The 25,548-nt window shown below is 37.0% G+C and overlaps 2 protein-coding genes across 3 annotated transcripts in view; one reads left to right on the top strand and one right to left on the bottom strand.

Annotated features, from left to right (window-relative positions):
• RHOQ (ras homolog family member Q) overlaps nucleotides 1–9,583 on the top strand; it is a 40,951-nt gene extending 31,368 nt beyond the window's left edge. Inside the window, exons 3-5 of the mRNA XM_010838654.1 lie at nucleotides 1,857–2,021; nucleotides 2,331–2,426; nucleotides 6,296–9,583. Of these exons, the coding sequence (XP_010836956.1) occupies nucleotides 1,857–2,021; nucleotides 2,331–2,426; nucleotides 6,296–6,451 (417 nt within the window). The 3' untranslated portion in view covers nucleotides 6,452–9,583. The remainder of the gene's footprint in view (nucleotides 1–1,856; nucleotides 2,022–2,330; nucleotides 2,427–6,295) is intronic.
• PIGF (phosphatidylinositol glycan anchor biosynthesis, class F) overlaps nucleotides 6,657–25,548 on the bottom strand; it is a 32,120-nt gene continuing 13,228 nt past the window's right edge. Inside the window, exons 5-6 of one of the 2 annotated variants that reach the window (XM_010838633.1) lie at nucleotides 18,236–18,344; nucleotides 6,657–6,965 (exon numbers count right to left, since the gene is read on the bottom strand). In XM_010838633.1, coding sequence (XP_010836935.1) covers nucleotides 6,852–6,965; nucleotides 18,236–18,344 — 223 coding nt within the window. In that variant the 3' untranslated portion in view covers nucleotides 6,657–6,851. Of the gene's footprint in view, nucleotides 6,966–14,120; nucleotides 14,197–18,235; nucleotides 18,345–25,548 lie in introns of those variants that run through there. The other variant, XM_010838634.1, reaches the window with a different exon arrangement.

The raw sequence follows: 25,548 nt of genomic DNA on the forward strand, positions 1-25,548 counted from the left end.
GGTGGCAGCTTAGGCCAAAAATAAAATTTCCTTGAAACCAGATGAGAGGCTAGCCCTGACAAAAATGGAATCCTGATTCTGCTCACTCCCTGGAATGTAAGCAAGCAGGATTTTGTGTCCTAGGAAATAATCTAAGCAAACAGGATATTCACTGCCTTTTGTGATGGAGAGATGTTAAAACAGCCATTGATGGTTAGCTCTTCTGTAGAATATGAAGCAGCAGTTTAAAATTGTATGTCTGTCAAAAGATTGAAGGCAAAAGGAGAAGGTAGCAGCAGAATCAGAGATGTTAGATAGTATCACGGACTCGATGGCCATAAATTTGAGCAAACTCCAGGAAATAGTGCTTCCCAGGTGACGCTAGTGGTAAAGAACCCACCTGCCAATGCAGGAGATAAAAGAGATGCGGGTTCAATCCCTAGGTTAGGAAGATCCTCTGGAGGAGGGCATGGCAACGCACTCCAGTATTCTTGCCTGGGGAATCCCATGGACAGAGGAGCCTGGTGGGCTACAGTCCATGGGGTCACAAAGAGCTGGACACAACTCAAGGGACTTAGCACACACACATACGAGGAGACAGTGGAGGACAGAGGAGCCTGGCATGCTACAGTTCATGGGGTTGCCAAGAGTCGGACATGACTTAGCGACTGAACAGCAACAACATGTAATAACCTACGAGGGAGAAGAATCTGAAAAAGAATAGATTATATATGTGTGTGTCAGGAAGATCCCCTGGAGGAGGGCATGGCAACCCACTCCAGTATTCTTGCCTGGAGAATCTCCATTGACAGAGGAGTATGGTGGGCTACAGTCCATAGGGTCTCCAAGAGTCAGACACCACTGAAGTGACTTAGCATGCACACATGCACATATATACATAATCACACACATATACTCATTATATATATATGAATCACTTTGTGATACACCTGAAACTAACACAACATTGTAAATGAGCTACACTTCAGTTTAAAATCGTATGGCAGTCTAACAGGTTCTAGTCTGGGACCAGCTCCAGGACATGCTGAAAGGTGCAGAACAACATGGATTGCACAGTCTCTTCTATGTACAGATGTTTAAATACATATACATGCACAAAAAACAACAGAAAAGACACATCTGAAAAATCCGCAGTTCAGGAAAGAAATGGAAAGTGGGGAGTAAGAAGGATTCTGTAGATTTATTCCATGTGTTTCTATCTTTAATTTTTCTCACAAACATGCACATGTAACACAAACACACAATTAAGAAAACTGTATAAACAGGGAAAACAAAGATTTAAGGTCTCGGTGAAGATGTATAGTGGTTAAGGCGTGGATTCTAGAGTGAAGCTGCCCGTGTTTGAATCCTGTCTCCTTTACTTGCTTATTACGCTCCCTTACACAAGTCATCTAACTTGGGCGCCTCAGTTTATGCAAATGCAACACCGAGAGAGTGGTTCTTATGTTGTATAGTTGTTACAAGGATTAAATAAGTAACATGGTATGTTTACATAGTAGCATTCAGAATATTAGTTATTATACATGACTGTACCTAGATATTTAGCCACAATCAATTCTGTGTGCAAACTTTTCGGTTAAAGATGCTTCCAGTGAGAACTGTGGTCATCACAATGTATTTTCTCCAAGTTTCCTTGTAGTTGTTAATGATGTTGTCATCTTTTTACCCCCCTGGTGTTCAGAACTTCCAAAAGAAGAGCAGCAGAAATGAATGGAATTATGTTGATGGATGTAGAATGCCATGTGTTTCATTTGTGGAATAGTCCCGAGCATGCTTTTTGACCATCTAATCTAATGTGCATATTTATTAGTAAACTCACAGTGATGGAAATCATGAGGTTTTGCTTTCTTCCTTAGGAAGACTATGATCGTCTGAGGCCTTTATCTTACCCAATGACTGATGTCTTCCTTATATGCTTCTCTGTGGTGAATCCAGCCTCATTTCAAAACGTGAAAGAGGAGTGGGTGCCAGAACTTAAAGAATACGCACCAAATGTACCCTTTTTATTAATAGGAACTCAGGTATGTATGCTTTGATTTTACCCATTCAAGAATAACCTTTCTGGCCTGCCTCGTGATGTTGCTCTTAGATGATGGCCCCAAGGTTTAGCAAATGAGATACGTGTTTAATCTCACTTGTTAGTTATAATAAATTCTGTCACACTTTTGGGAAAGGTAGTGTCAAAAGAAAGCAATTACTGTATTAGTCTGTTCTAAAAATCAAGTTCCATTGTAATCTTTTTTTTTTATATGTGGGGGTTAAATGGTACTACATGTTTTATCTTTAAAGACTGACGCTATGATGGGATGTTATCAACTTTTCTTAATTAGATTGATCTCCGAGATGACCCCAAAACTTTAGCAAGACTGAATGATATGAAGGAAAAACCTATATGTGTGGAGCAAGGACAGAAACTAGCAAAAGAGGTAATGCAACCTTTACAGATTTTATTTTTTTTTTTTTTACAGACTTTAAAAATAAATGTAAATGAAGCTAAGGTAGTAATAGAAGCAAATATTTATTGTGCATTTACCATATGCCGGCACTGTGATGAGTGTTTTACATGCATTCGATCATTTAATCCTCGATTGACCAGTTGCTCTGGAGGAGAAAAGAGAGGCATGGCAATGTCAGATAACTTGTCAGGTAGCTTGTAAGGTCCTCCAGGTAATAAATGGCAGAGCTGAGTTCAGTAAAGACCTGACTCCAGCCTTTAAACCTGTGCTACACCGCCAACACTATTTTCCTAATAAGCCATGTGTAGAAAGAGGTGTCAGAAAAAGGGGCTTCTTAATCAGGCCCTGTCTTCAGTGAAGACTCATGGAGTAGGCAGTGGAGTGCAGGTGGAGGGCAATTTAAATCTGCAGTTAAAAAACAAAAAAATTATGGCTAGGTAGGAGAGGAAATGCGTTGCAATCTTTTTATGAAAGGTAGAAAATATTATCATTCTAAAAATATAACTCTGATGCACAACATGCCTCCTAACTTAGAGTCTTCCTCTCCCCAAAGAAAGGCATACTTTTTTCTCCATTTGGCCCTAACATTATTGGATTCTATTTTTAGATGTTATGACTTTGATAGGACTTTTGTGGAAATGAAATCTAATCAGGTCTTTTTAAAAATATCAAGAGGCAGAAAAAAGCAAGAAAACTTTTTGGAAAATAGTGTTTCCTAAAGCAAAAGAGAAATAGTTTCACTAACAAGTCACTTTACAAATTCCAAGTACTAAATTCTGTCATCTTGGGAGAGAAGGAATTTCTAAATGTCATAAAGGTAAAAGTCATAAATGAAAACATTGATGATTTAACTACATAAAAATTTAATACATCAAAATGCCAGAAATAAAATTAAATGTCATACAACAAACTTGACATTTATGGCAGAAAAAGGGGTTAATATCCTTAGTGTACAGGAGCCCCACTGCATATGGATTAATCACAAAACGACAGGTATACATATGTTGGGAATTCTACATATATATATATTCATACACTCCAATAGGAAAAGGGACTCAGATTCTTCAAAAAACACGGATTGCCACAGAAGATAAGAAATACGTTCATACTCCTTAGTGGTCAACTGTAGTTCAATTTCCATCTATAAAATTGGCAAAAACACTGTCCCAGCAGGCAAAGGCTTCCTTGGTGGCTCAGACGGTAAAGAATCTGCCTGCAATGAGGGAGACCTGGGCTCAATTCCTGGGTTGGGAAGATCCCCTGGAGAAAGAAATGGCAACCCGCTCCAGTATTCTTGCCTAGAGAATCCATGGACAGGAGCCTGGTGGGCTACAGTCCATGCGGTCGCACGGAGTCAGACACGACTGAACAACTAACACACAATGGGGCAAGGAAGTGGGTGCTCTGCTGTTCTATTGGTCAGTGAGTAAAAGCAGCCTCAACAACATGCAAAAGGCTTAAGGGCATGAACGCTTTTGATCAAGCAATTCCATAGGTAGGAGTATATCCTAAAAAAATTATATAGGATGTGCTTAAAGAGATGGCCATAAAGTTGCTGTATTGTTTATAACAGCAAAAAACAAAAAATCCTGCACCTATTAAAATTTTATACTAATATACCTATTACAATGTTCATGCTTATAGTTTAAGGGGAAAAAATGGTTGCAAAACACTATGATCCCATTTTTAGACCTGTCAGCAGCATTTGGCACAATTGGTCCCTTCTTGAAACACTTTCACGTGGCTTCCTTGAACGCCCTCTCTTGGGCTTTGTCCTCTTTCGTTGGCCTCTTCTCCTTCTCTTCATCTCCCTGTCTCTGAATGTTGGAGAGTCCAGGGATCAGCCCTCAGCTGCTTGGATGTCTTTCCTTCTATATCCACACTCAGTCCTTAGGCCTGTTGAGCTTCTGTCAGTTTTGTGGTTTGAACAATCTACTACTGAGCTTCCCAAATTCCCATCTGCAGCCTGGACTTCTAGACGTGGTAGTCCAACTTCTCATCCAACAAGTCCATCCTGGTGGTAAGCATCTCAAAATTAACACGTCCAATACAGAATTCCCAATTTTATCCTCCAGGCTTGTCTTCCCAGTTTCTCAGGTTAAAAACCTGAAGTCACACTTGACCTTGTTCTTCCTCTCATACCATACAGTGAACACTTCAGCAAAACCTGTTTTTTTGCTTTCGAATATATCCAGAATGCCTATGTTCCTCACTGTCCCCTCCTTTGGCAGCCTGGACCAGGCTCCTTCCCTCTCTGCCTGGACTAACTGGAACAGCTCCTCACTCACCTTTCGGCTTCTGTGACTGTTAACCTGTTCTCCACACATCAGCCATTGAGTCTTTAAAAACAGAAGCTCCATTAGCTCACTGCTCTGTGCAGAATCCTTCAGTGGCTCCCCAGCTGACTTTGAATAAATGAAACCCCCACTGTGGCCTCCAGGCCCAGCCACCTCTGCCTCACTCGTGCTCCAGGCACACGGCCTCCGTGCTGTTTCCCATTTTCTGCCTCCAGGCCTTTGCCCTTTCACTGCTTCCTCTGCCTGGGAGTCTTCCTGATGTAGACACTGTTCATCCTTTCCTTTTAGGTATCTGATCCAATATCATTCTCTCAATGAGATCTTGCCTGACCTGTCCCCACTCCCTATCCCAGCGAATTCTCCAGGCCACAATACTGGAGTGGGTAGCCTATCCCTTCTCCAGGGGATCTTCCCAACCCAGGGATCAAATCCAGGTCTCCCGCATTGCAGGTAGATTCTTTACCAGCTGAGCTACCAGGGAAGCCCAAGAATACTGGAGCGGGTAGCCTATCCCTTCTCCAGCGGATCCTCCCAACACAGGAATCGAATTGGTGTCTCCTATATTGCAGGTGGATTCTTTGCCAGCTGAGCTACTAGGAAAGCACTTCCTTTTAGATCTCTGCTCCAATATCACTCTCTCAATGAGATCTTGCCTGACCTGTCCCCACTCCCTATCTCCTTCCCCATTTTTCTCCAAACCACTTCTACCTCTATATTTATTAATCCATGGTGTTCTTCCTCTAAAATACATTTCATTGAGAGTTGCATAGGGACTTAATTTTGTTCATTGTTGTAGGAAGGAACAAATTCCTTCCTCTGATTTGGCAAATCAGTGCTCTCTAAGTTTTCAATGAATGGACAGACGGACGGATGGATGGGGCCCCTCTCAGAGTAGAAACCAAAGTCCTTACTCGAAGTCACTATCATGAGGCTACCTCACTGACCTCATCTCTTGCCACTACCCCGTTCACCCTCTCCCCTGCCACTCTGGCTTCCGTCCTGCCCCGAATGTTCCAAGCACGTTCCTGCATCAGGGATCTTTACGTCTGTGGCTCTTTATGGCTGGAAACCCTGCCAGTAGGTATCCCTCACTGCTCAGACTTTACCTTGCTGAGCAGCTTTCACTGACCATCACCACGGTCATCTGCACCCTCTCCCTCCGTGTTTAACCCACAGCATGTGCCACCATTTCTATATTCCTTCATGTGTTCCTCCCCCAGTAGAACTTAGGCAAATGTGAGCATCACACAGCAGGGGTTTTGCTCTTTTGCTCAGTTCATAGACATGATTCCCAGCACCTAGAAACAGTGCCAGGCATTTAATAGGTATCCAGTCAACATTTGATGATTGAAATAATTTTTCAGAGAAAGTCTGAAAGGATATACACTAATATTTTAACAGTTAGCTATCTCTAGGGAATCATAAATATGATTTCATTCTTTTTGCATTTTATGATTTTCCTTATAATGGTATGTTTGTGTGGTACCAGTTGTGTAAACAAGATTTTATATATTTGTGATTTTTTCTTTTTCTCCCTCCCAGATAGGTGCGTGCTGCTATGTGGAATGTTCAGCTTTAACACAGAAGGGATTGAAGACTGTTTTTGATGAGGCTATCATAGCCATTTTAACTCCAAAGAAACACACAGTAAAAAAAAGAATAGGATCAAGATGTATAAACTGTTGTTTGATTACGTGAGAAACATCTTCAGTGGCCAAGGAAACTGTACATTTCTCTCAGAAAGCATATGAAATGCTACAGCTGTACCCAGACCTCTTATAATGAAGCAGTTTAAAACTTGAAAGGAAAAAAAAAACCAACCCTGTCCTCAGAATTCTATAAAAGTTCATTAAGAATGTTTCTTAAAGGTCCAAGAAGCAGCAAACAGCATCTGAAGCCACAATCTATTATAAATACTTTATTTCAACTAGAAGGTACAATCTCTCAGGGGTTTCATAGTTTAAAAAGCTACAATCACATCATGTAACTACATAAAAAAACAGTGCTATTAAGTGGAACTGCCTGGCCTAGACCATATACATTTCTGCACAGTCTTTATGGAATCTGCACAAAGAAATCTCTTCTCCCTTTGCTCCAATTAATTGTTCTTGTATGTGAGTTTCTTTCTATTCCAGTATATCCAGAGTGGTGAAATAACAAGGCCAGCCACGTAGCCAAAGGTTGCTCCAAGCGTGCAGGAGATGGGCCATTCCTGAGGAGAGAATGTATGAGATCAAAAAGAACAAATGTTTTACTATTACTTGAGCACAAGTGTAACCTAAATATTTCTATATTAAAGCTTAACGTGCTTTCTTAAAGAATGCCAAAAGTGTAATAAGGTCATAACTGCATTTATCATGAACACTAAAAATGTACACACTTTAGTTAATGTGCGTTCAACTGTAACAAGGCTTCTGGCGATTGTAGATTTAGTTTGATGCTCCCCAGACTGCATGAGATACATGCTGAGATTACAGATTAAAAACTTTGGGTCAGACTTTGTCATAATCCTGGACTCAACTTAGCTCTCTGAACTAGTTGGTAGTTTTTTTTTTAATTTCCACATTGGCTTGTATATCAAATGAGACAAAAAGTATGTATGCTGACCAAACCACAAGAAACTTTAAATCATGTAAAGACAAATGACCTAGAATTCAAGCATGTTACATCGAATTTATAACAAAGCAGCTGCTTTCATAATAAAACTGATGTCACCTTTCAGACATAGATATTGAAACCACAGTAGAAGTTACAGAACTACAACTTAATGTACACATCTAGAGTATAAGTTAAATGATGTGCTGGCTTCCAAATACCCATTTTTCTCCAGTCATGTTAATTTCACAATATTACCTCTAGCCAGAAGTAAATAACATTGATTTATTGATCATCCGTGAGCAGTGCATGGTGGTCCCAAGGTGAAAGGTCCTGCTTTAAAAAAATTTTTTTTCATGTTTATCTGTGAAGCTCATTTGGTATACTGGAGCCATTTCTAATTTTTCTCTAGGGAAACAGGCCGTATAACTGTGTTAGAGGTGAACCATCTTAATGATAGTTCTGTTACCTAATTAAGCTTCCTTGTTTGGTCTGCTCTTGATCTACCTTAGTCCAAATGCCATGCAACAGACAGTGTGTTAGACAAAGATTCAGTGTGAACAACTGATGCAGTTCAGAGAAGCATAATCTAATACATAATTTTTTTCCCCATCCTTTCCTACATTTAAACTTGCTGTTGCCTAAATTATGATTTCTGTCTGTCTTTGGTGAGCTTCTGTTAATTTCCATGATTTGAGCTTACAGCTATGTCTGTTGCACAGATTGGGTAATGGAACACTAAACTTTTATACTTGAAAATGACAGCCTTAAATGCTCATAGCAGTCACAAATCTAGGATGTATTGTCTTGTATGTGAGCTTTGTAGAGGTTTTTTTAAAAATATAAGCATCATCCCCATTGAAGAGTGGAGAATCTACTGGATAACTGGTCAGGAGCTTTCTCTCCTGAACTGGACAGTGGATATCTTCTTTCTCCCAAGAAGTGGTGGTTCGTGTTAAGTATCATGGCCTTATGTATGCTCAAATGGAATCTGATGTAACTTTCTCATTTAATATTGGTCTGCTATTTTTAGATAGAACTGAAAGAACTGTATAACTCAATTAGTATATTAGCCAAGTTGTCCAACACATGATATAAAGGAATTAAGACAGTAAAGTATTATATATTTATTTCCAGCTTGCCTTTGGGGATTTGATGGGAATTTTTTTCTTCCTCAGTTCACATATCTGAAACTCTTCACACTTGGTTTCCTAGCCAATAAAGTTAAAATCTAGAATTTGCCCTGCCCTAAGAGAAATGGACTAGGACTCTAGAAACACAAACCCTAGTGTCATCTGTTTCTTGATTGGGCCTCATTTTTCTCATCTTTTAAATATGGATTCTAATCTCTCTTCCTAGCAACTGCTATGGTTTTCTTCTTTCTTACAGTAATCACTGTTGGACATTACCTTTTCGGCTTCATGTTCTTAAGATGGTAAAAATCCTGTATATAGATTACTAGAACTCTAAGCAAAGATGATTGTATCATCTGAACCTGAGGTGCCTTAGGTACTCTACTGACCTTGGTGGGGTTTGGAGTTTCCCATTGCTTATGGCTTATGAAGAGCCTTTCCATTGCTTTGGTTCTTTAGTATCTCTCTCTTTTTTTTTTTTTTTGCAAAACCCTTTCAGCCACTTTAACTAAAACCAAAGATTTCTTTTTTTCTGTTTATAAACAGATTATAGAAAAGTTGCCTTATTTTCAGAAGCATGTCTTCATTTAAAACTTAGGTTTCCACAGAAATTCAGGCTAATCACTGGAACAACATAGTGAAATATCTGGAAAATAAAATACTTCAAAAATATCTTACTGACATGAATTTTGCTAGTGAATGAAAATACAGTGCTTCAAATAAGATCATGTATGAATGAATTCAAACTTAGTTTTTTTGCATGTAAGTAATCAGTTTTAAGTCCTTAAACATAGTTTTAGGGACTTCCTGACATCTTATTTAATATTTTGCTTATATCCTTATTCGATCTCTAAAGGTACATTTTAGGTTAGCCTATGTTGAATTATCATCTTTCCAATAAGTAGAGCCTGAACTAATGGTTTTTATTGTGAATTATCGTAGTTACTTTAGGCATTGCTTCCATTTGATTTTAATTATTCAGTTTACGTACCAAATTGAATACTCGTTTGTTGGTTGTTGCTTTTTAAGTGATTGTTACTTTAATAGTGTCCCATCTCAACACATGGGGTTACAAATAAAATAATATGCATAGTTTACTACCTATGTAAAGTATTGAACTTCTTACCTTAGTAGTTTTTATTTAACACTCTATGTAAACATTTGGACTAACACTCGATTTTCCTCTGTTTCTCATTGCTGTGAGTTTATGCATCATCAGCCAATTGTGAGTGCCTGCACTTTGGTAAAGAGCACATTGTCAAAGTGTAGGGAGAATCACAATCCCTCATGAATCCAGCCAGATTCCAATTTGGGTTACTAAATTCTATTTTAATCACTTTGTCATTTCAGTGTGGCTCTTTGTTTCCAAACACAAAGATACATTTACACACACATTCTTCAAATAGCTGCCATACCTCACCTCCAGTGGAATGCCAGCAATGACGTAGATATTAGAAAGTTTAAAAGTTTTGCCTAAAGAGGGGTTAAAGTTTGAAACACTTGCTATTCAACATCTCAAGGAATCCATGCCATCAACAAATCAGAATGCTGGACTAACTGTGGACACTGTTCGCTAGTGACAGGTCACACTCGCCTGCTTGATTTTCCTTAAAGTAAGTAATCCTTATCTGTAACACAGTCATTTTTAACAAGAGATTTTCTTTATATAAGGGCAGACTTTCCTGATTTTTATAAGCCAAGATAGGGAATGGCACAGAGGCTACTGGAGGGAGTTGGGGTTGGGGAGGGGCGGGAGGCTGCCGACAAACAACCCTTCCTCAAACAGCTTGCTACTAACCTTCTTGTAACTGCTTTAAAACAATTTAAAAACTATCCTGTGGCAACAGATCATACTGAATTGTCAAACAATCCTAGATTTATCACGTATTTTCATAGATTTTGAAGTTTTCCATTTAAATTATCATCTCACATACAGAGATGTTTCTATTTATCGTTCCTCATACTACAAATAGGATTAGAAACACACACACGGTATCTATTGAACAGACAATTCAACTTAGTTGCTATAAACATGTCTCCAAATGATGGTCATCTGAGATGGAGCTACATAATTATCTTGTTTTGTTTAAGGAAAATAGAAAACTCAAAGACATTCATGTAAAAGTCACGTGTTTATCACCAAAGGACCATCTTTTTATCCAATTTTTTATAAATGTAAAATTTTTAAAAAAAATCACTAAATGAAAATTTTCTGTTGCATAACAAAAGATAATATAGTGCAATTGGGTAAAATTACTATAGTTACTGTCAAAAAGAAAAACTTCACAAAAATGAGTAGCTACATCATGTGAAGAAAGTGCCCTGCTTTACAGTACTACTATTATCCTTGCTCTAAATCAAATAATTCCTTATTTGTCTCAGCACTTGAAAAAAGTCAGTGTTCGCTTAAAATAATCAGCATTAACAAAGGCCTGATACATAGGATCTTAGTACATGGTACTGGCAATAGGTTATTTTTCTCTTAGAAATAAAACAATTTCACCCTAATCAGCTTTAAAAAACTTTTGAAATAATACAGATATGTGTTTTTCTGTTACAAAAATCATTATTATTGCTGCTTGAAAGACACTTCAAAATTATATAAGCTTATTTCTACCTGAAGACCACACTACATTCTTCTGATCAGGCACTGCTATAAAACTCTGCTTTACATTTTAGAAAAGGAAAATGTACTAATATACAAAGTTTGAAAGCATTTTCTAAGTAGTAGAGAATAGTATTCTCTATGTGTGTATATATATATATACATATATATATTCTGAATCACTTTGCTGTACACCTGGAAGTAACACAACATTGTAAATCAACTATACTTCAAAAAAAAAAAAAAGTTAACAAAAAGATGACCCTAGGCAAGTCGCCTAACCTTTCTGTGCCTTGGTTTCTTATCTGCAAAATGAGGATCACTGTAAAACTCACCTCACAGGGTTACTGTAATGACCAAATGAGGTAAAGTCCTATGTGGTACCCACAATCATACCTAAAACACAGGTCTGGCACATAGGACAAGTGACCAATCAATGGGTTACAATGGATAATCTTTCAGTTCATATTTTTAAACAGGCACATATGAAGTAAGTTGTAATTACAATCTACAACACTATCATTCCTCAAATACACCATCTCTAAAGCTATTTTTTAAAGTATTTCTAAAAAACTACACCTAATATATACAGCAGAAATTTCTATCATTTTTAAGAGTCTCCATTTGAATGGCTCTTTTCATTCAAAACTATGTATTGAGAGCCCCTACTATAAACCAAGCAATTAAGGGGCAAACTAAGATTCTTTTTTAGATACATTTCAATAACGCAAACTTTAAAAAATGTGTTGCAATATAATTTTTGGAGAGGTATGTGATCTGAGAGATCTCGAGGGAAAACTGACTTATCTGCAGATCAGAAAACCTAGAAACACTTAGAACAACCCACAACCATTAGGATTACTGACTCTTTCAGATAAAAATGAAGATAAAACCCAGGCAATTCTAAATTTCACACAAACTACTTTTTACTATGTTTTGTTTATCATGCTTACCATAGATTTACATTTGCATGACTGATACAATTCATCTTTCAAAACCGACTTACTTCCAAACTTCACCTGGTTTTAGATGATTGTGTGTATTTTCTTCTGAACCTGGTTTTAACGCTGTGTTTCCCAGATGCACATAAAGTAGATGCTGCCGTCTTGTGTAAGAATACACGAGCAGATGAGTCTACTCATCGGGGTAATTTCTCTGCTTGGTTGTAACTCAGAGTTGGTTGGTCCAGAGTTGGTTGTAACTCTGCTCTGAGCCATGATTACTCTACCACTCTCCTGTGACTAAGAACACAGATTTAGGAAGAGCTATTTGTGGAGAGGTCCACAGTCTCCAGGCTGGAACTTCTTGTTAAAGTGACGATGTAAGGTCCCTGCCAGGACCATGCAAATGAGTTTTACCTCAGCCAGCACTCTCCTCTATCACATGGAAGTCCTACTGGCATATCATTTTCAGTATCACTGCCCTACAATGAACCCACCTTTTAAATCGCAAACCACTTTCTATCAGTTAAGTATTAGTATTTTTCCCATGCTTGAAGTATGTAACTCACATTCATATAAATTAATATTTTATTTTGGTTTGTCTAAAACACTGTGTAAGACCTTTAGTAACAGAAACACCAATTAACCTAAAAATATGCACTCTTTCAATAATTAAATCCATAATCTTGGCTTCATCCCTTTCTCTACCATTATTTGCTGTGATTCATTTAATTTTCCTAATGATCTCCAGCATCAATTTATTAAAGTATTACCTGTGGCACCTGTGACTTTTAATAATGAATATATGTCTCACAGATATTAATTTTTAAACCTGATAAAACCAGAGAAAACAAAAAAAAAAATTTTAAATACAACAATGCCTCATTTATCTGGTATCTGATGGGAATAAGTACAAATATTTAACAATTTTAAATTGTTTTAAAGACAATCTCCATCCATTTTACATTTTAACTTTATAAGAAACAAATACACTCAGAAGAGATTTGATTATGTGTTCAATTCCATTTTGGAGATAGTAGAACTGGAAGTCCAGAGTTTAAAGGTATTTGTTGGTATTCTAGGTACAAAATCCTCATTTATTAGCTTCAAATACTCTCCTACAAATATATTAAATTTTTTGGTCTAACATACACTACCAGTTGAGTGGTTGTGGCATTTAAATGAGATCCTCATGTGGGGAAAGAAATACAATATAATAATTACTCGACCTTTTTCAAAAAAATCTAAGCCCTGGCCATTGTTAAAGAAGAACAGGGATAAAGAGAATCATGGTGTCCTGGAGCACTGGATTCCGAGTCTTCCTCTAATCAGTCAAGAAATGCTGAACAAGATGCATACTCCTCTCCTGACACTTGGCTCTCTTATGTGTAGAAATGAGGATGAAACCTACCTTGCACTATGGTTACCAGGATTAAGTTACTTGTGTGACAGTGCCAAGCCCCATGCCTGGTACATAAAGAGATACTGTGTTTTCCTTCTATTGCCATCTGAAATGTCAGATAGGATTGAAAATTAAGTGAAATCCAAATACCCTAAATACCCAAATACCAGAGAAACAAAAAGATGAGTTAACAATCCACTCTACCAATTTAAGGACCGTTGTGCAGAATGAATAAAACAAGCACATTCTCTGGAGAATTCAAATAATGAATTGGCAGTTTTTTGGGAATGCTAAGAAAAAACAGTCATTAACCTACTCCTTTTATAGGTCACAAATGCCTATAACATCAGTTAAGCAGTTAACTGTAGGGTTCTAAACTAAGTAATTCAGAATTATTTAATCCTCACTAGCAAGTGTCAGCGGAGAAGGCAATGGAAACCCACTCCAGTACTCTTGCCTGGAAAATCCGATGGACGGAGGAGCCTGGTAGGCTGTAGTCCATGGGGTCACAAAGAGTCAGACACTTACTGAGCAACTTCACTTTCACTTTTCACTTTCATGCACTGGAGAAGGAAATGGGAACCCACTCCAGTGTTCTTGCCTGGAGAATCCCAGGGACGGGGGAGCCTGGTGGGCTGCCGTCTGTGGGGTCACACAGAGTCGGACATGACTGAAGCGACTTAGCAGCAGCAGCAGCAACAAGTGTCAGAGCCAGGGTTTGAACCCAGTAATTTGATGCCTCAGCTCTTAAAAATCCTGTTATCTACCTATTAATAAAACATGTGGGTTTAAAAACTTCATGTAAATTTCCTTTGTTTAGAATGACTAACAACAATTCTTAACTTTGTACTAATTGTTTTAATAATGTGAAGTGCTGATTTTTGATAAGTAAAGAATTAAGATATTTTCCAGATGAAAAGCTGATAACCATATATTCTGAAAATATTTAGAGCATATTAAATCTGAATCAGAATCTAACTCACAATCTGGATCTAAATTATCATTACCAAACAATTAAATTCCAGTCCTGGTAATATTTCTGTTATAGCTTATATAGTTAATATGTACTTTGTACACAGTAAGAACTCAACAAATACTTACTGATTAGCTATTTTTATGGCCGATGGAAGCATCAAATTATAATGTAAATAGATTTTCCATAGTCAAAAATCTTGTCAGTTACTGCAGCTATAAGTTTTCTCTGGAGGTGAAGAAGCCAGTCTGGGTTATGGACAATTCAATGTTTATAATGTAATAATTAAGGCAGGGAAGAGAAGCAAGATGACTTTGAATTACTTTCAAAGAAAACAATAAAGATGACCAACAACAGAGTGGGTAGCCATCAACCATATTCTCTTTCACCAAATTCTCTTGCTGCCTCCTAGAAATGGAAGGCTTCCTCCAATTATATAAAGATGCCTGGAATCTTTCGTCAATTGTCATTACTTAAAATTATTTAAAATTCCTATTAGTTAAGTGAAAAAACCTTTTCATTAAGGTTATGTATTTTCAATGGGCCTTTCCAGTCACTAAATTCTGAAACAACTTAAAAACTATAAGCATTCTTGAACTTGCTCAATACAGAACTCACATCATTATATAATCTTATGCTTGGCCTCGGGCACTTTATACACAGTCAGATTGAGTACAAAGTAGAAAAATGGAACTACAATATGTGACAGTTTTTGTGAGGTGGTTTGTGTGTATGTGTTTTTAAAGAAAGTGTAATTGCTTAACCAGATACTCTTGCTTCTCCAAGTTTACTTCTTTTTATTAAACATGAGTAAAATCAGATCACAACCCAGAAAAGCTTGCTTTACCACAAACATATCAAATCTTTATTGGGCTACAGGAATACAGAACTAAAATCTCTTCCTAATACTATAATATTAAAGTTTAAATAATAAAGTATAGACAGAGGTTTTCTTCTTCTGAAATTCTACTTTAGAAAAATCTCCATTCTGAAGTAATGCCATAATCTTTTATCTGGTTTATTGTTTCTCTGGCAGATTCTGTCAGCATCATGAGCCACACTGAGTACTTATTGTGTAGTTAGGTTTACAAAGAAAAAAAAACAGAACAGAAAACTTTGATGAAAATAAAAAGTGAAAAAAAAAAAAGACATCATTTCTCTAGTTTATAATTGCTAAATTAGTAAATAATCACTAAACTGGGGAGGGGCAGGTAATTATTATGTGAATAAAAGATGATTAATTATATATCACTTCTAACATATCTATCATAATTTTAAAAGATGATAGTGAATACATATCTATCATAATTTTGAAAGATGATAGTAAATAAGTGGCTCATTAACTTGGAATACTCTTAAAACAACCCAATAGTAAAGATTATTAAATAACCAGTAATAGTCCAGTCAAATGAAACATTCCTAATGAAGACCAACATTTGTTACATACTAAATTAGCTAGCTAGAAATTTTTTTTAAAGTCGATAATTCAAGTAGAAAATTTATAGTAATTTTAAAAGTCTGATACCATTAGTTTGGATCCAGTTCACCTCTTACTGTAAATAAGAATTGAGGTAGAAAAATGAGAGTCACTAGCTAGAAGCCTAAACAATCAAAAATGGATAATTGGATTGTAAATAACTGAAATATATATTTTCTTCACAAACCTAAACCCGATTTTAGACAGATGCATCTGCTCCCCATAATTCAATATCTACTTCTGCATCGTCTTTTTTGCCTGTCGTTCCCCCCACCTTTGGCTGCACCACATAGTATGTGGGATCTTAGTTTCCGAACCAGGGATCAAACCCATGTACCCGGCACCAGATGGCGAAGTCTTAACCACTGGACCACCAGGGATGTCCCTGCATAGTCTTAAGACGATTTATACAGGTCTAAGATGCAAAGAGTCAACTCGTTGGAAAAGACCCTGATGCTGAGAAAGATTGAGGGCAGGAGGAGAAGGGGGCAACACAGGATGAGATGGTTGGATGGCATCACCGACTCAATGGGCATGAGTTTGAGCAAACTCCAGGAGACAGTGAAGGACAAGGAAACCTGGTGTGCTGTAGTCTATGGGATGGCAAAGACTTGGACACGACTTAGCAACTGAACAACAACAACAAGATATCAAACTTTTACACTCCAAAATATTCCATCTATATGCAAACTAACAAGCTAATTACACGTTACCTTACCAACTCATAAGCTGATGGCCCATGGTGCGTTATATACTGATACTTTGTATTAGATTTAATTTCATATATCTGAAATAAGGGATTAAGACACAATTTCCTATGTACACTTTTCAGTGATTTTGATTGTCCTCCAATCTAGAAATTATGACACTATTGAATGAAATTAAGTTTCATAAGATGGTAACTTGAGTACAAATGAATCTCTATTTCCCAGCAATCACTGAGATGGCCAAGAGAATATAAAAGAAACCTTTATTAATACTATAACCTTGGGAATGGTATCAGTGACATCACACATGCCAAACCTCCAGGGATTTCTATAACATATAAGTAGGTGAAGAACTATTACAGGGAAGGGCGAACCTACCAGACTTACTGAATGTAAAACAACTCATTTGTTAGGGAAACACAACATCTAATAGAAACCACAAAGAATGGACTTAAAAAGTAGGCAGTTAAGTGCAAGGCATACAATCTAGCTCCCTCAGTGGCCTTTGGAAAGTGAGACACGTATCAGAGATTCACTACCTAGGAATTTATTTTAAAGAGAAAACTGGACAAACTAAGAAAAATTTAAGGAGAAAACTGGACAAAACTGCCAGGATGTATGTTTTATGATAATTATGATAATTAATAATAGTGAAAACTGTAAATAATCTAAATATCCATTCATAAGAAATTCATATATGATTTTACACAAATAATACAGTATTACACCCATGCAACTTGTTGCTGACATGGAACGAGTTCCACAATATACTGCTGAAGGGGAAAGAAACAGATTAAAAATAGTATGTGTACTATGAATAGTTATACAGAGAGAGAGCTGCAAAGATTGTCACCAAAACACAAATGGGAGCTGCCTCTGGGTGGCTGGATATTTGATAATTTTTAACTTACTTTTTATAATTATTAGTACTGCTGAAGTTTTCTAAATAAATGTATACTGTCTTTGTAATCAAGAGAAAAATTCTCATTTTGGAAAAAGAAAGTATATTTATTTTTTAATACTAAGCTTGATTTAGGAGAAATTATCTTGATAATTGGAAACATCCATTAAGATACAGATTAAAAGATCTTTATCATAACGTTTATAACAGTATAATAGTAAAAATAGTTAATTATTAGCAATAACTTAAATGATCAATAGCGAATTTGTTAAATTTTAGAATAACTATATAATGATTTACTACAAAGCCATTAAAAATTACGACAAAGATATATGCATCACTAGCTCAGTGACCTTGGAAATATCATATGTCCTCTAGGTATCAGTTTTCTCATCTGTAAAATGCAGATAAAAGAATACTTACGGTGCTTCACCTAGCTTAATAGCCATACCCTATTGTGATAGAAAATGAAAAATCTGATATTTATAAGTTTCCTCTAATTTCACACACACTTATTTCAAAATCAACTTTGCTATATGTTAAACAGTGCTGGAAGACAGAAACAGGCTAATCTGGATACCTGTAGCACTGAGGCCCCAATAAGTCCCCCAGATTACAGTGACAGAGGGAACCGACATCCCTACTTAACTGAACAATGAAACAATTTATATATACACTCGTTGGCGTCATCAGTTTTACCCTCACTGTACAAACATTTACTTTGCTGCTTTAAGGAGTTGAAACCAACCTGCCATGGTCTTCCCCAATCCAGTGGAATAGGAAAGGCTCCAAGCCATATTCCTACAAAACTAGAAATTGTAGTGATCTGAAGACTATTCTCCCAAATGGACGTAACTCTGTAAAACACAAATATATAAATCATTGGTGGAACAGATCTCAGCTGCTGGGAAATCAAACAAAGAGCACGTATTAACACCATACATATGTACATGTTCTGTTCATTTCAAATAAGCATCTCAAATTGACACATAAATATTTGCTATGAATCATTAACAATTAATTGGCAAGAAGATATAAGTGGTTTTCAGCTGGAAAAGTAACATATACACATACTGAAAGTCAAATAATACAAAAGAGTATTTGCAATGAATGCTAAGTCCTCCTCTCACCCTTATTATCAACTTTGGTTCCTTTTCCCAGAAATGACTATTACCAACTAAGTACATATCCTTCTAGAAATACTGTATACACATAAAACCACATAATTTTGTTTAGAATGATACATGCACATCTACTTATATGCACACATGTATGTATAAACCCTTCAAAACAAAACTCAAATGTACCATGTCATAAACACGGTTTTGCTGTGTATCTTCCCCCGTTAACAGTTTTACTAGTATTCCATTGTCCCAAGGAAGCATCATTTATTCAACTAGTCCCTTATGGCACATTTCATTTAACAAAATCAACTCTATTTGGTAGGGAAGGAGTAGAGAATGAGAACAAAACATTACAAAAGATCCACTGCTTTGGCCTACCATTCTTATTTATTAAATGCACATCTTACAGTGTAAAGGTGGAGAGACATAATTCTATCTGTCTCTTAGAAAGTCTTGGCTTCAGTCTGCCCCAATGGGATCACTTAACTGGGTGGAATAAGAATCTCATTACAGTGGAGTAAACCACTCCCCAAAAATGCAGTAACTGGAGTCCAAATATTCAATTGTTTCAAATGCAGTGTTTAGTTATTCTGAAGTTTATGAAAAGCAGTTTCTTCCGTTAGTGTGGTAAAGGGGGGAAACATTTGCTTTGTTAGATGACTGCTTTAGAAACAGGCTAATGACTATACACAAAAGTACCCTGAATTAAAACCATCCAGAATGACAAGTCAGTCCATAAACCAACATCCCATCACCTACCCATCTCAGTACTGCCTTTCCCTCACCTACACGAGTTAAGAGCTTCAGCCTGTTTCTATTGAAAACTGGGGCTGGAAGAAGATTGGAGGCAATCCCCATACATCCAAATCTGTGTTATTTGTTGGGCTTAATTGTTCTTCTCTATTTTGTGTAACACTTAAAAATAAAAGTCAATTTCTTCAACTAACATTCAACAGAACAGAGATCTATTCCAGTCTTAAGAGGTGAAAAAACTGATGAGTTGAATGTAAAGAGAGAATTGTACGATTCAGGCAATTTAAAGGTTTGTCTAAGGTAATTTTTTACTTTATGTTGCTGAGAAATGTTGACTTCCTTTCACCAAAACGCACACTTCTTGGTATTGCAATGTGTAAAGTGATTTGCCGAGAGATACAAAATTGAGAGCAGAGTTTACTTTCTGCTAAGCAGAGTTTTACTTTTTTCTTTTTTTATGAAAGGAAGTTCAGCTGAATTTGGAAGAATGAGCGGTATTTGGTCTTGAAGAAATGGAGAAAGAGATATACTGTAGGTTAAAAGAACGTAAGTAAAATTGGTTGAGCCCAAGTGGAAGATGGGTAACAACACTGGAAAAGTAGGTTACAGTAGGATTTTTAAAAAAATAATGGCTTTATTGAATACAGTTTAAAAAAAAAATGCTACAGAGAAACCTTTTCCAGCCATACGATTCACTTAAAGTGCACAATTCAATGTTTTTAGTATATTAACAGAATTGCACAATCACCCACAAAACAAAAGCCTTTGTATTAGCAGTCACTCCCAATTTCCCCTTCCCTCTAGATCACTAATCCACTTTCTGTCTCTATGGATTTGCCTATTCTGAACATTTCATGCAAATGAAAACAATGTGTGGTCTTCTGTGACTGGATTATTTCACTTAGCACAGTTTCCAAGGTTCATCAATTTTGTAGCACGTAAAAATGTCATTCCCTTTTATTGCCAAATAATATTTTGTTATACAGATATATCACATTTTATTTTTTCCACACATTAGTTGATGGACACCTGGGTTGTTTTGACTTTTTGGCCATTACATCTAATGCTACTATAAACATTAATGTATAAGTTTTGTGTGGACATATATTTTTCTTGGGGATATACTAAGGAATAGACTTGCTGATAACTCTGTGCTTAACCTTTTGAGGAACTGCCAGACTATAGTCCAAAGCAGCTGAGCTATTTTATGTTCCCATCAGTAGTGTATGTGGGTTCCAATTTCCAGATTCTTGCTAATACTTGCTACTACTGATTATAGTCATCTTAGTAGTGATGAAGCGGTATCTCATTGTGGTAGATTTAGGCTTAGGATTTTATAAAAGCCTTAAAAGTCAAATTTTTAAGTCAAAAGAAGTCTCTGAAGGTTTTAAATCCAGTCAGCAATATGAGTTAAGTCTAATAAGATCTATGTACACGTCTAATCTGAGCTCCAAGTTCCTTGGGCTAAGGGGCAAGATCCATGTCGTCACACTTTTTTTTCATTGTTATAAGCACACTTGTGGTCATCTTATATTTGTTAAAATAAAGGCAAATATCCAAGAAAAGTGAAAATGAAAGTGAAGTCGCTCAGTCGTGTCCAACTCTTTGCGACCCGTGGACTGTAGCCCACCAACCTCCTCCGTCCATGGGATTCTCCAGGCAAGAATACTGGAGTGGGGTGCCATTTCCTTCTCCAGGGAAGGGCAAATATCCAAGAGGTTGTCCTCTATTTTGTTTGTTTGATGTATGAAGAGTGTTTATGATCTTACGTACAACAAATGCATAAAAAAATGGAACCAAGGCCTAATTTAAAAATTAGAAGAAATCTGTAGCCTATCTTTTTAAAATTAAAAAGCCTGAGGCACAACTGTGTTCCTGTGAGTGCCCTACACCATCTCGTGAATTCCCTTTGCCTCTCTCAGTGCTCCTGGGTCTTCATTTTCCTGAATTTCAAGACGTCTTCCTTCTATCGTCCCCTTCTTTTAAAGTACATCCTTTAACATATTCCTAAGAAAATGTAGGGGGAAAACAGATTTTAGAGATGTTTAAAGTCTGACAGTGACTTTACTATAATTGTTGGCAATCATTTTGTCTCAGAATGTTGAAGGCATTTGCTCCATTGTTTTCTGATTCCTGCTTGAGAAGTTCAGGGCCATCTGGCTCCCAGTTCTCTGTAAGTAACATGTTCTCTACACCCCACCTCCCACCATCCTTTCTGGGAGCCTCTAGAATCATCTCTTTATTTCTTGTTATCTAAAATTTCACATTAACATGTCTTGGAGTGGGTCTTTTCGTCCATTATGCCAGAAATACACATGGGCTTTCTTAATTTAGACTCTCAGGTTTTTAGTTCTTGAAATTTTCATTTGAAGACTTGCTGTTTGATGCCCAGGTCCCTTAAGAATTTTGTTTTTCTTACTCTTTTGCTGGGGATACTATCCTTATGAATTAATTCCCTAATCTTCTTACTTTTTAACTCATTTCCCATATCTTTGCCTTTTTGTTTGACTAAAGGATCTTTTCAACTTTGTCCCTACTTCTGTTGAATTTAATTCCCAAGAAGCTTTCTTCTCTGAATATTCCTTTTGATTACCTCCTGTTCACATTTATGGATGTAAAAATATATATTTTTTAAAGTTATCTTCTGGTTCTTACACTGCTTTTATTTCCACTGAGTTTTCTTGTTGTTTCCATTTCTGGTTTTCAGCTTAGAGGTGTTCTTCAAATGTCTAGTGATTCTTCAGTTACCATTCTACTTAAATGTAAAACACTATATATGAAATGTCCAGAAAAGGCAAATTTATAGAGACAGAAAGAACTTTAGTGTTTACCTGGGATGGAGAGTAAGGGGTGGGTGGGAGAGAAGGGTGGGAATGGAGAACGACTGTTGACAGGTATTTCTTTTGGGGTGATGAAATGTTCTTAGATTGTACTGACAGTTACAAAACAGTACCTACACAAAAAAACTATCGAGTTATACATTTTATTGCTTTATTTTTTGGCCATTATGTCGGATCTTAGTTACCCAACCAGGGATTGAACTTCTGTCCCCTGCAGTGGAAGCGTGGAGTCTTAACCACTGGGCCACCAGGGAAGTCCCCTTGAACTGTACGCTTTAAATGGGTGAGTTTTATAGCTTGAAGTTATATCTCAATAATGTGCTTTTTAAAAAGACAACAAAAAAAGTGAAACTCTAAACAGCTGGCTGGCTGATCACTGTACACAAATAGCATGATTCAACTGATGGGCTTCACTGTTCCAGGAACTGGGTAGGAACCCTGCCTGTTAAGAGAAATCTCAAATGTCAGTATCTATAGGTGTTTTGGGACCATTTTTCTCAGAGAGAAATCATTTCAGTACTCTGCCTAGATGGTATAAGCCTGGCTGTCAGTGTTCTGGGCCTAGAAGATAAAAAGGACTAGGCATAAGGTACAGACTCATTGCTTAGTATGTAGAATTTTGTTTAAGCCTTCCTGAAGAGGTTGTAGCAACTAGGCTCAGGATCTGGGGGTAGCCGGAGTGGTTGGGGGTGCATCTTTCTCCATCTTCCCTTCACCCACTGTATAACTATGATATTTATACAGTATTTATATTCTGTTCTGAACTCCAATTCATTGATATAGTAACCCCCTTATATATGCACTCAGTAATTCCTTCATCTGGGGGAACTGTCTTCTATCATATCTTTGAGTTATTTTTTGCTTTATATTTTAGGGGTACTGAAACAGTGTCAGACTTTATTTTTCTGGGCTCCAAAATCACTGCAGATGGTGACTGCAGCCATGAAATTAAAGATGCTTACTCCTTGGAAGGAAAGTTATGACCAACCTGGACAGCATATTAAAAAGCAGAGACATTACTTTGCCAACAAAGGTCCGTCTAGTCAAGGCTATGGTTTTTCCTGTGGTCATGTATGGATGTGAGAGTTGGACTGTGAAGAAAGCTGAGCGCTGAAGAATTGATGCTTTTGAACTGTGGTGTTGGAGAAGACTCTTGAGAGTCCCTTAGACTGCAAGGAGATCCAACCAGTCCATCCTAAAGGAGATCAGTCCTGGGTGTTCTTTGGAAGGAATGATGCTAAAGCTGAAACTCCAATACTTTGGCCACCTCACGCGAAGAGTTGACTCAATCGAAAAGACCCTGATGCTGGGAGGGATTGGGGGCAGGAGGAGAAGGGGACGACAGAGGATGAGATGGCTGGATGGCATCACCGAATCGACGGACATGAGTCTGAGTGAACTCTGGGAGTTGACGATGGACAGGGAGGCCTGGCGTGCTGTGATTCATGGGGTCACAAAGAGTCGGACACGACTGAGTGACAGAACTGGAACTGGAACTTGTCTTAAGTGATCTCCTTTGTATGTTCTCTATATTTATCATTTCTTCTCTAATTGCTTTATTCTTCCCAACCCCCATTAGCTTTCATTCATTTTGATTAACTCAAACCTTTCTTGCTGCTACAACTTGATTTTCTAATTTATCTATGTTTCTAATTTATGATCTAATAGTATGATCTGGATTCTGAATTTATTTCATTAATTTTTCAATTTCCGTCTCCACCTCATTTTCTTTAATTATCTCATCTTTGAGCTCTTATTTTATTGCATTAATATCCTTAATAACATTTTTTTCGGTGGTAAACTGTGTGGAGCTTTTTTGTTTTTGTTCCTTGGGTAGTATTTTCTTCCAGGCTGAGTTCCTTATCTTCTACATGCCTTTTTCTTCTTCTATAGTTTGTTTTTAGGCATTGTCAGACCATTTCTTTTCAACTTGCCCATACTTCATATGGTCAGGCTGCCCAAACTACCCATTTGTTTGGATAAAACAAATGTGTTATTTGAAGCCGCCTTTCTATCTTAACCAACATCAATTTTTTAAGTCTTGAAGTTGCATTTTGAGGACTGGATGTTCTTTTCTATCAAATTTTCGGTGACATGAGGCAGAAGGAAAGAATGGAGGCAGAGAGCCAAGGCAAGGGAAATGGTGTCTTTGCAATATAATCAGAAATATTCAGCTGCAATTTAATGAATGGTGGTTCTACAAATTAACAAAAATTTTGACCACGGCTTATGTATCCCATTAGGAATCAGATGAAACTATAGTAGAACAGTCTGCTTCCTGGGTAAAACCCAGTAGGCAGCAGCCCTGGGAGACTGATAAAGAGTATAAACAGCACTGATGGGGGTTCAGGGAAGCTGGCACTCTGCTGAGGTGTCTGCATGTGTTTGAGTTTTGATGATGATGTGTGTGCTCAGTTGTGTGATATAAGGTCAGATGTGCTCAGATGATGTGTACAATTCTTTGCAACCCCATGGACTGTAGCCTGCCAGCCTCCACTATCCATGGAATTTTCCAGGCAAGAATACTGGAGTGGGTTGCCACTTCCTACTCCAGGGGTCTTCCAACCCAGGTATTGAACTTGGGTCTCCTGCACTGGCAGGCAATTCTTTACCACTGTGCCACCTGGGAAGCTATATGTGTGTATATTTATATATATGTATATAATAATAAAGTATATATATTGTGTGTGTATATATTTCAAATTAGAATTTTAATTTGGTGATGTCTATCAACTTCTTTTGACCTAGGAATTCTACTCCAGAAATCTGGTATACAGAAATCAGTGTACAAGTATACAAAATTATATGGTACAAAGATGTTCATAACAACATTATTTATATCATGAAAATTTGATAATAGCCCTCAATAGGAAATGAGTTAAATCATGGTACATGGAATACTTATAATGATGATTAGTTGCCAACATTCATCTCATTTCTGATGATTAGGCTAATTAAATCATGGTGATCCCATTCTTTCCCAATGATTAGTTCAGGAAGATTTAAGGAGAGAAGAGAAGTTGCTGCCATTTCCCTACCAGCCCAATAAGTGAGAAGTAAAGCAAATTATAAAGCAGTGACTAGTATAACCAGTTTTATTTTTAAATTACATATATTTTTTCATAGATAAAATCTGGAACATATAAAATCTGTTAGTAACAGCTGTTCTTTTTAACTTTTGATATTTTTCTATTATTTGAATTTTTATAATATTCTTTTGTAAAAAACAAAAAGCATAAATTCCTTTCTAGTCACTGATTTATAGCAGCACTGACATTGATTTATTTTCATTTTATAAATTTCCATAATAAAGCCATTGGAATTCGATGGTTAATGGCTAATTT

The sequence above is a fragment of the Bison bison genome, unplaced genomic scaffold (genome assembly GCF_000754665.1).
Source record: "Bison bison bison isolate TAMUID 2011002044 unplaced genomic scaffold, Bison_UMD1.0 scf7180017864101, whole genome shotgun sequence".
NCBI lineage: Eukaryota > Metazoa > Chordata > Mammalia > Artiodactyla > Bovidae > Bison > Bison bison.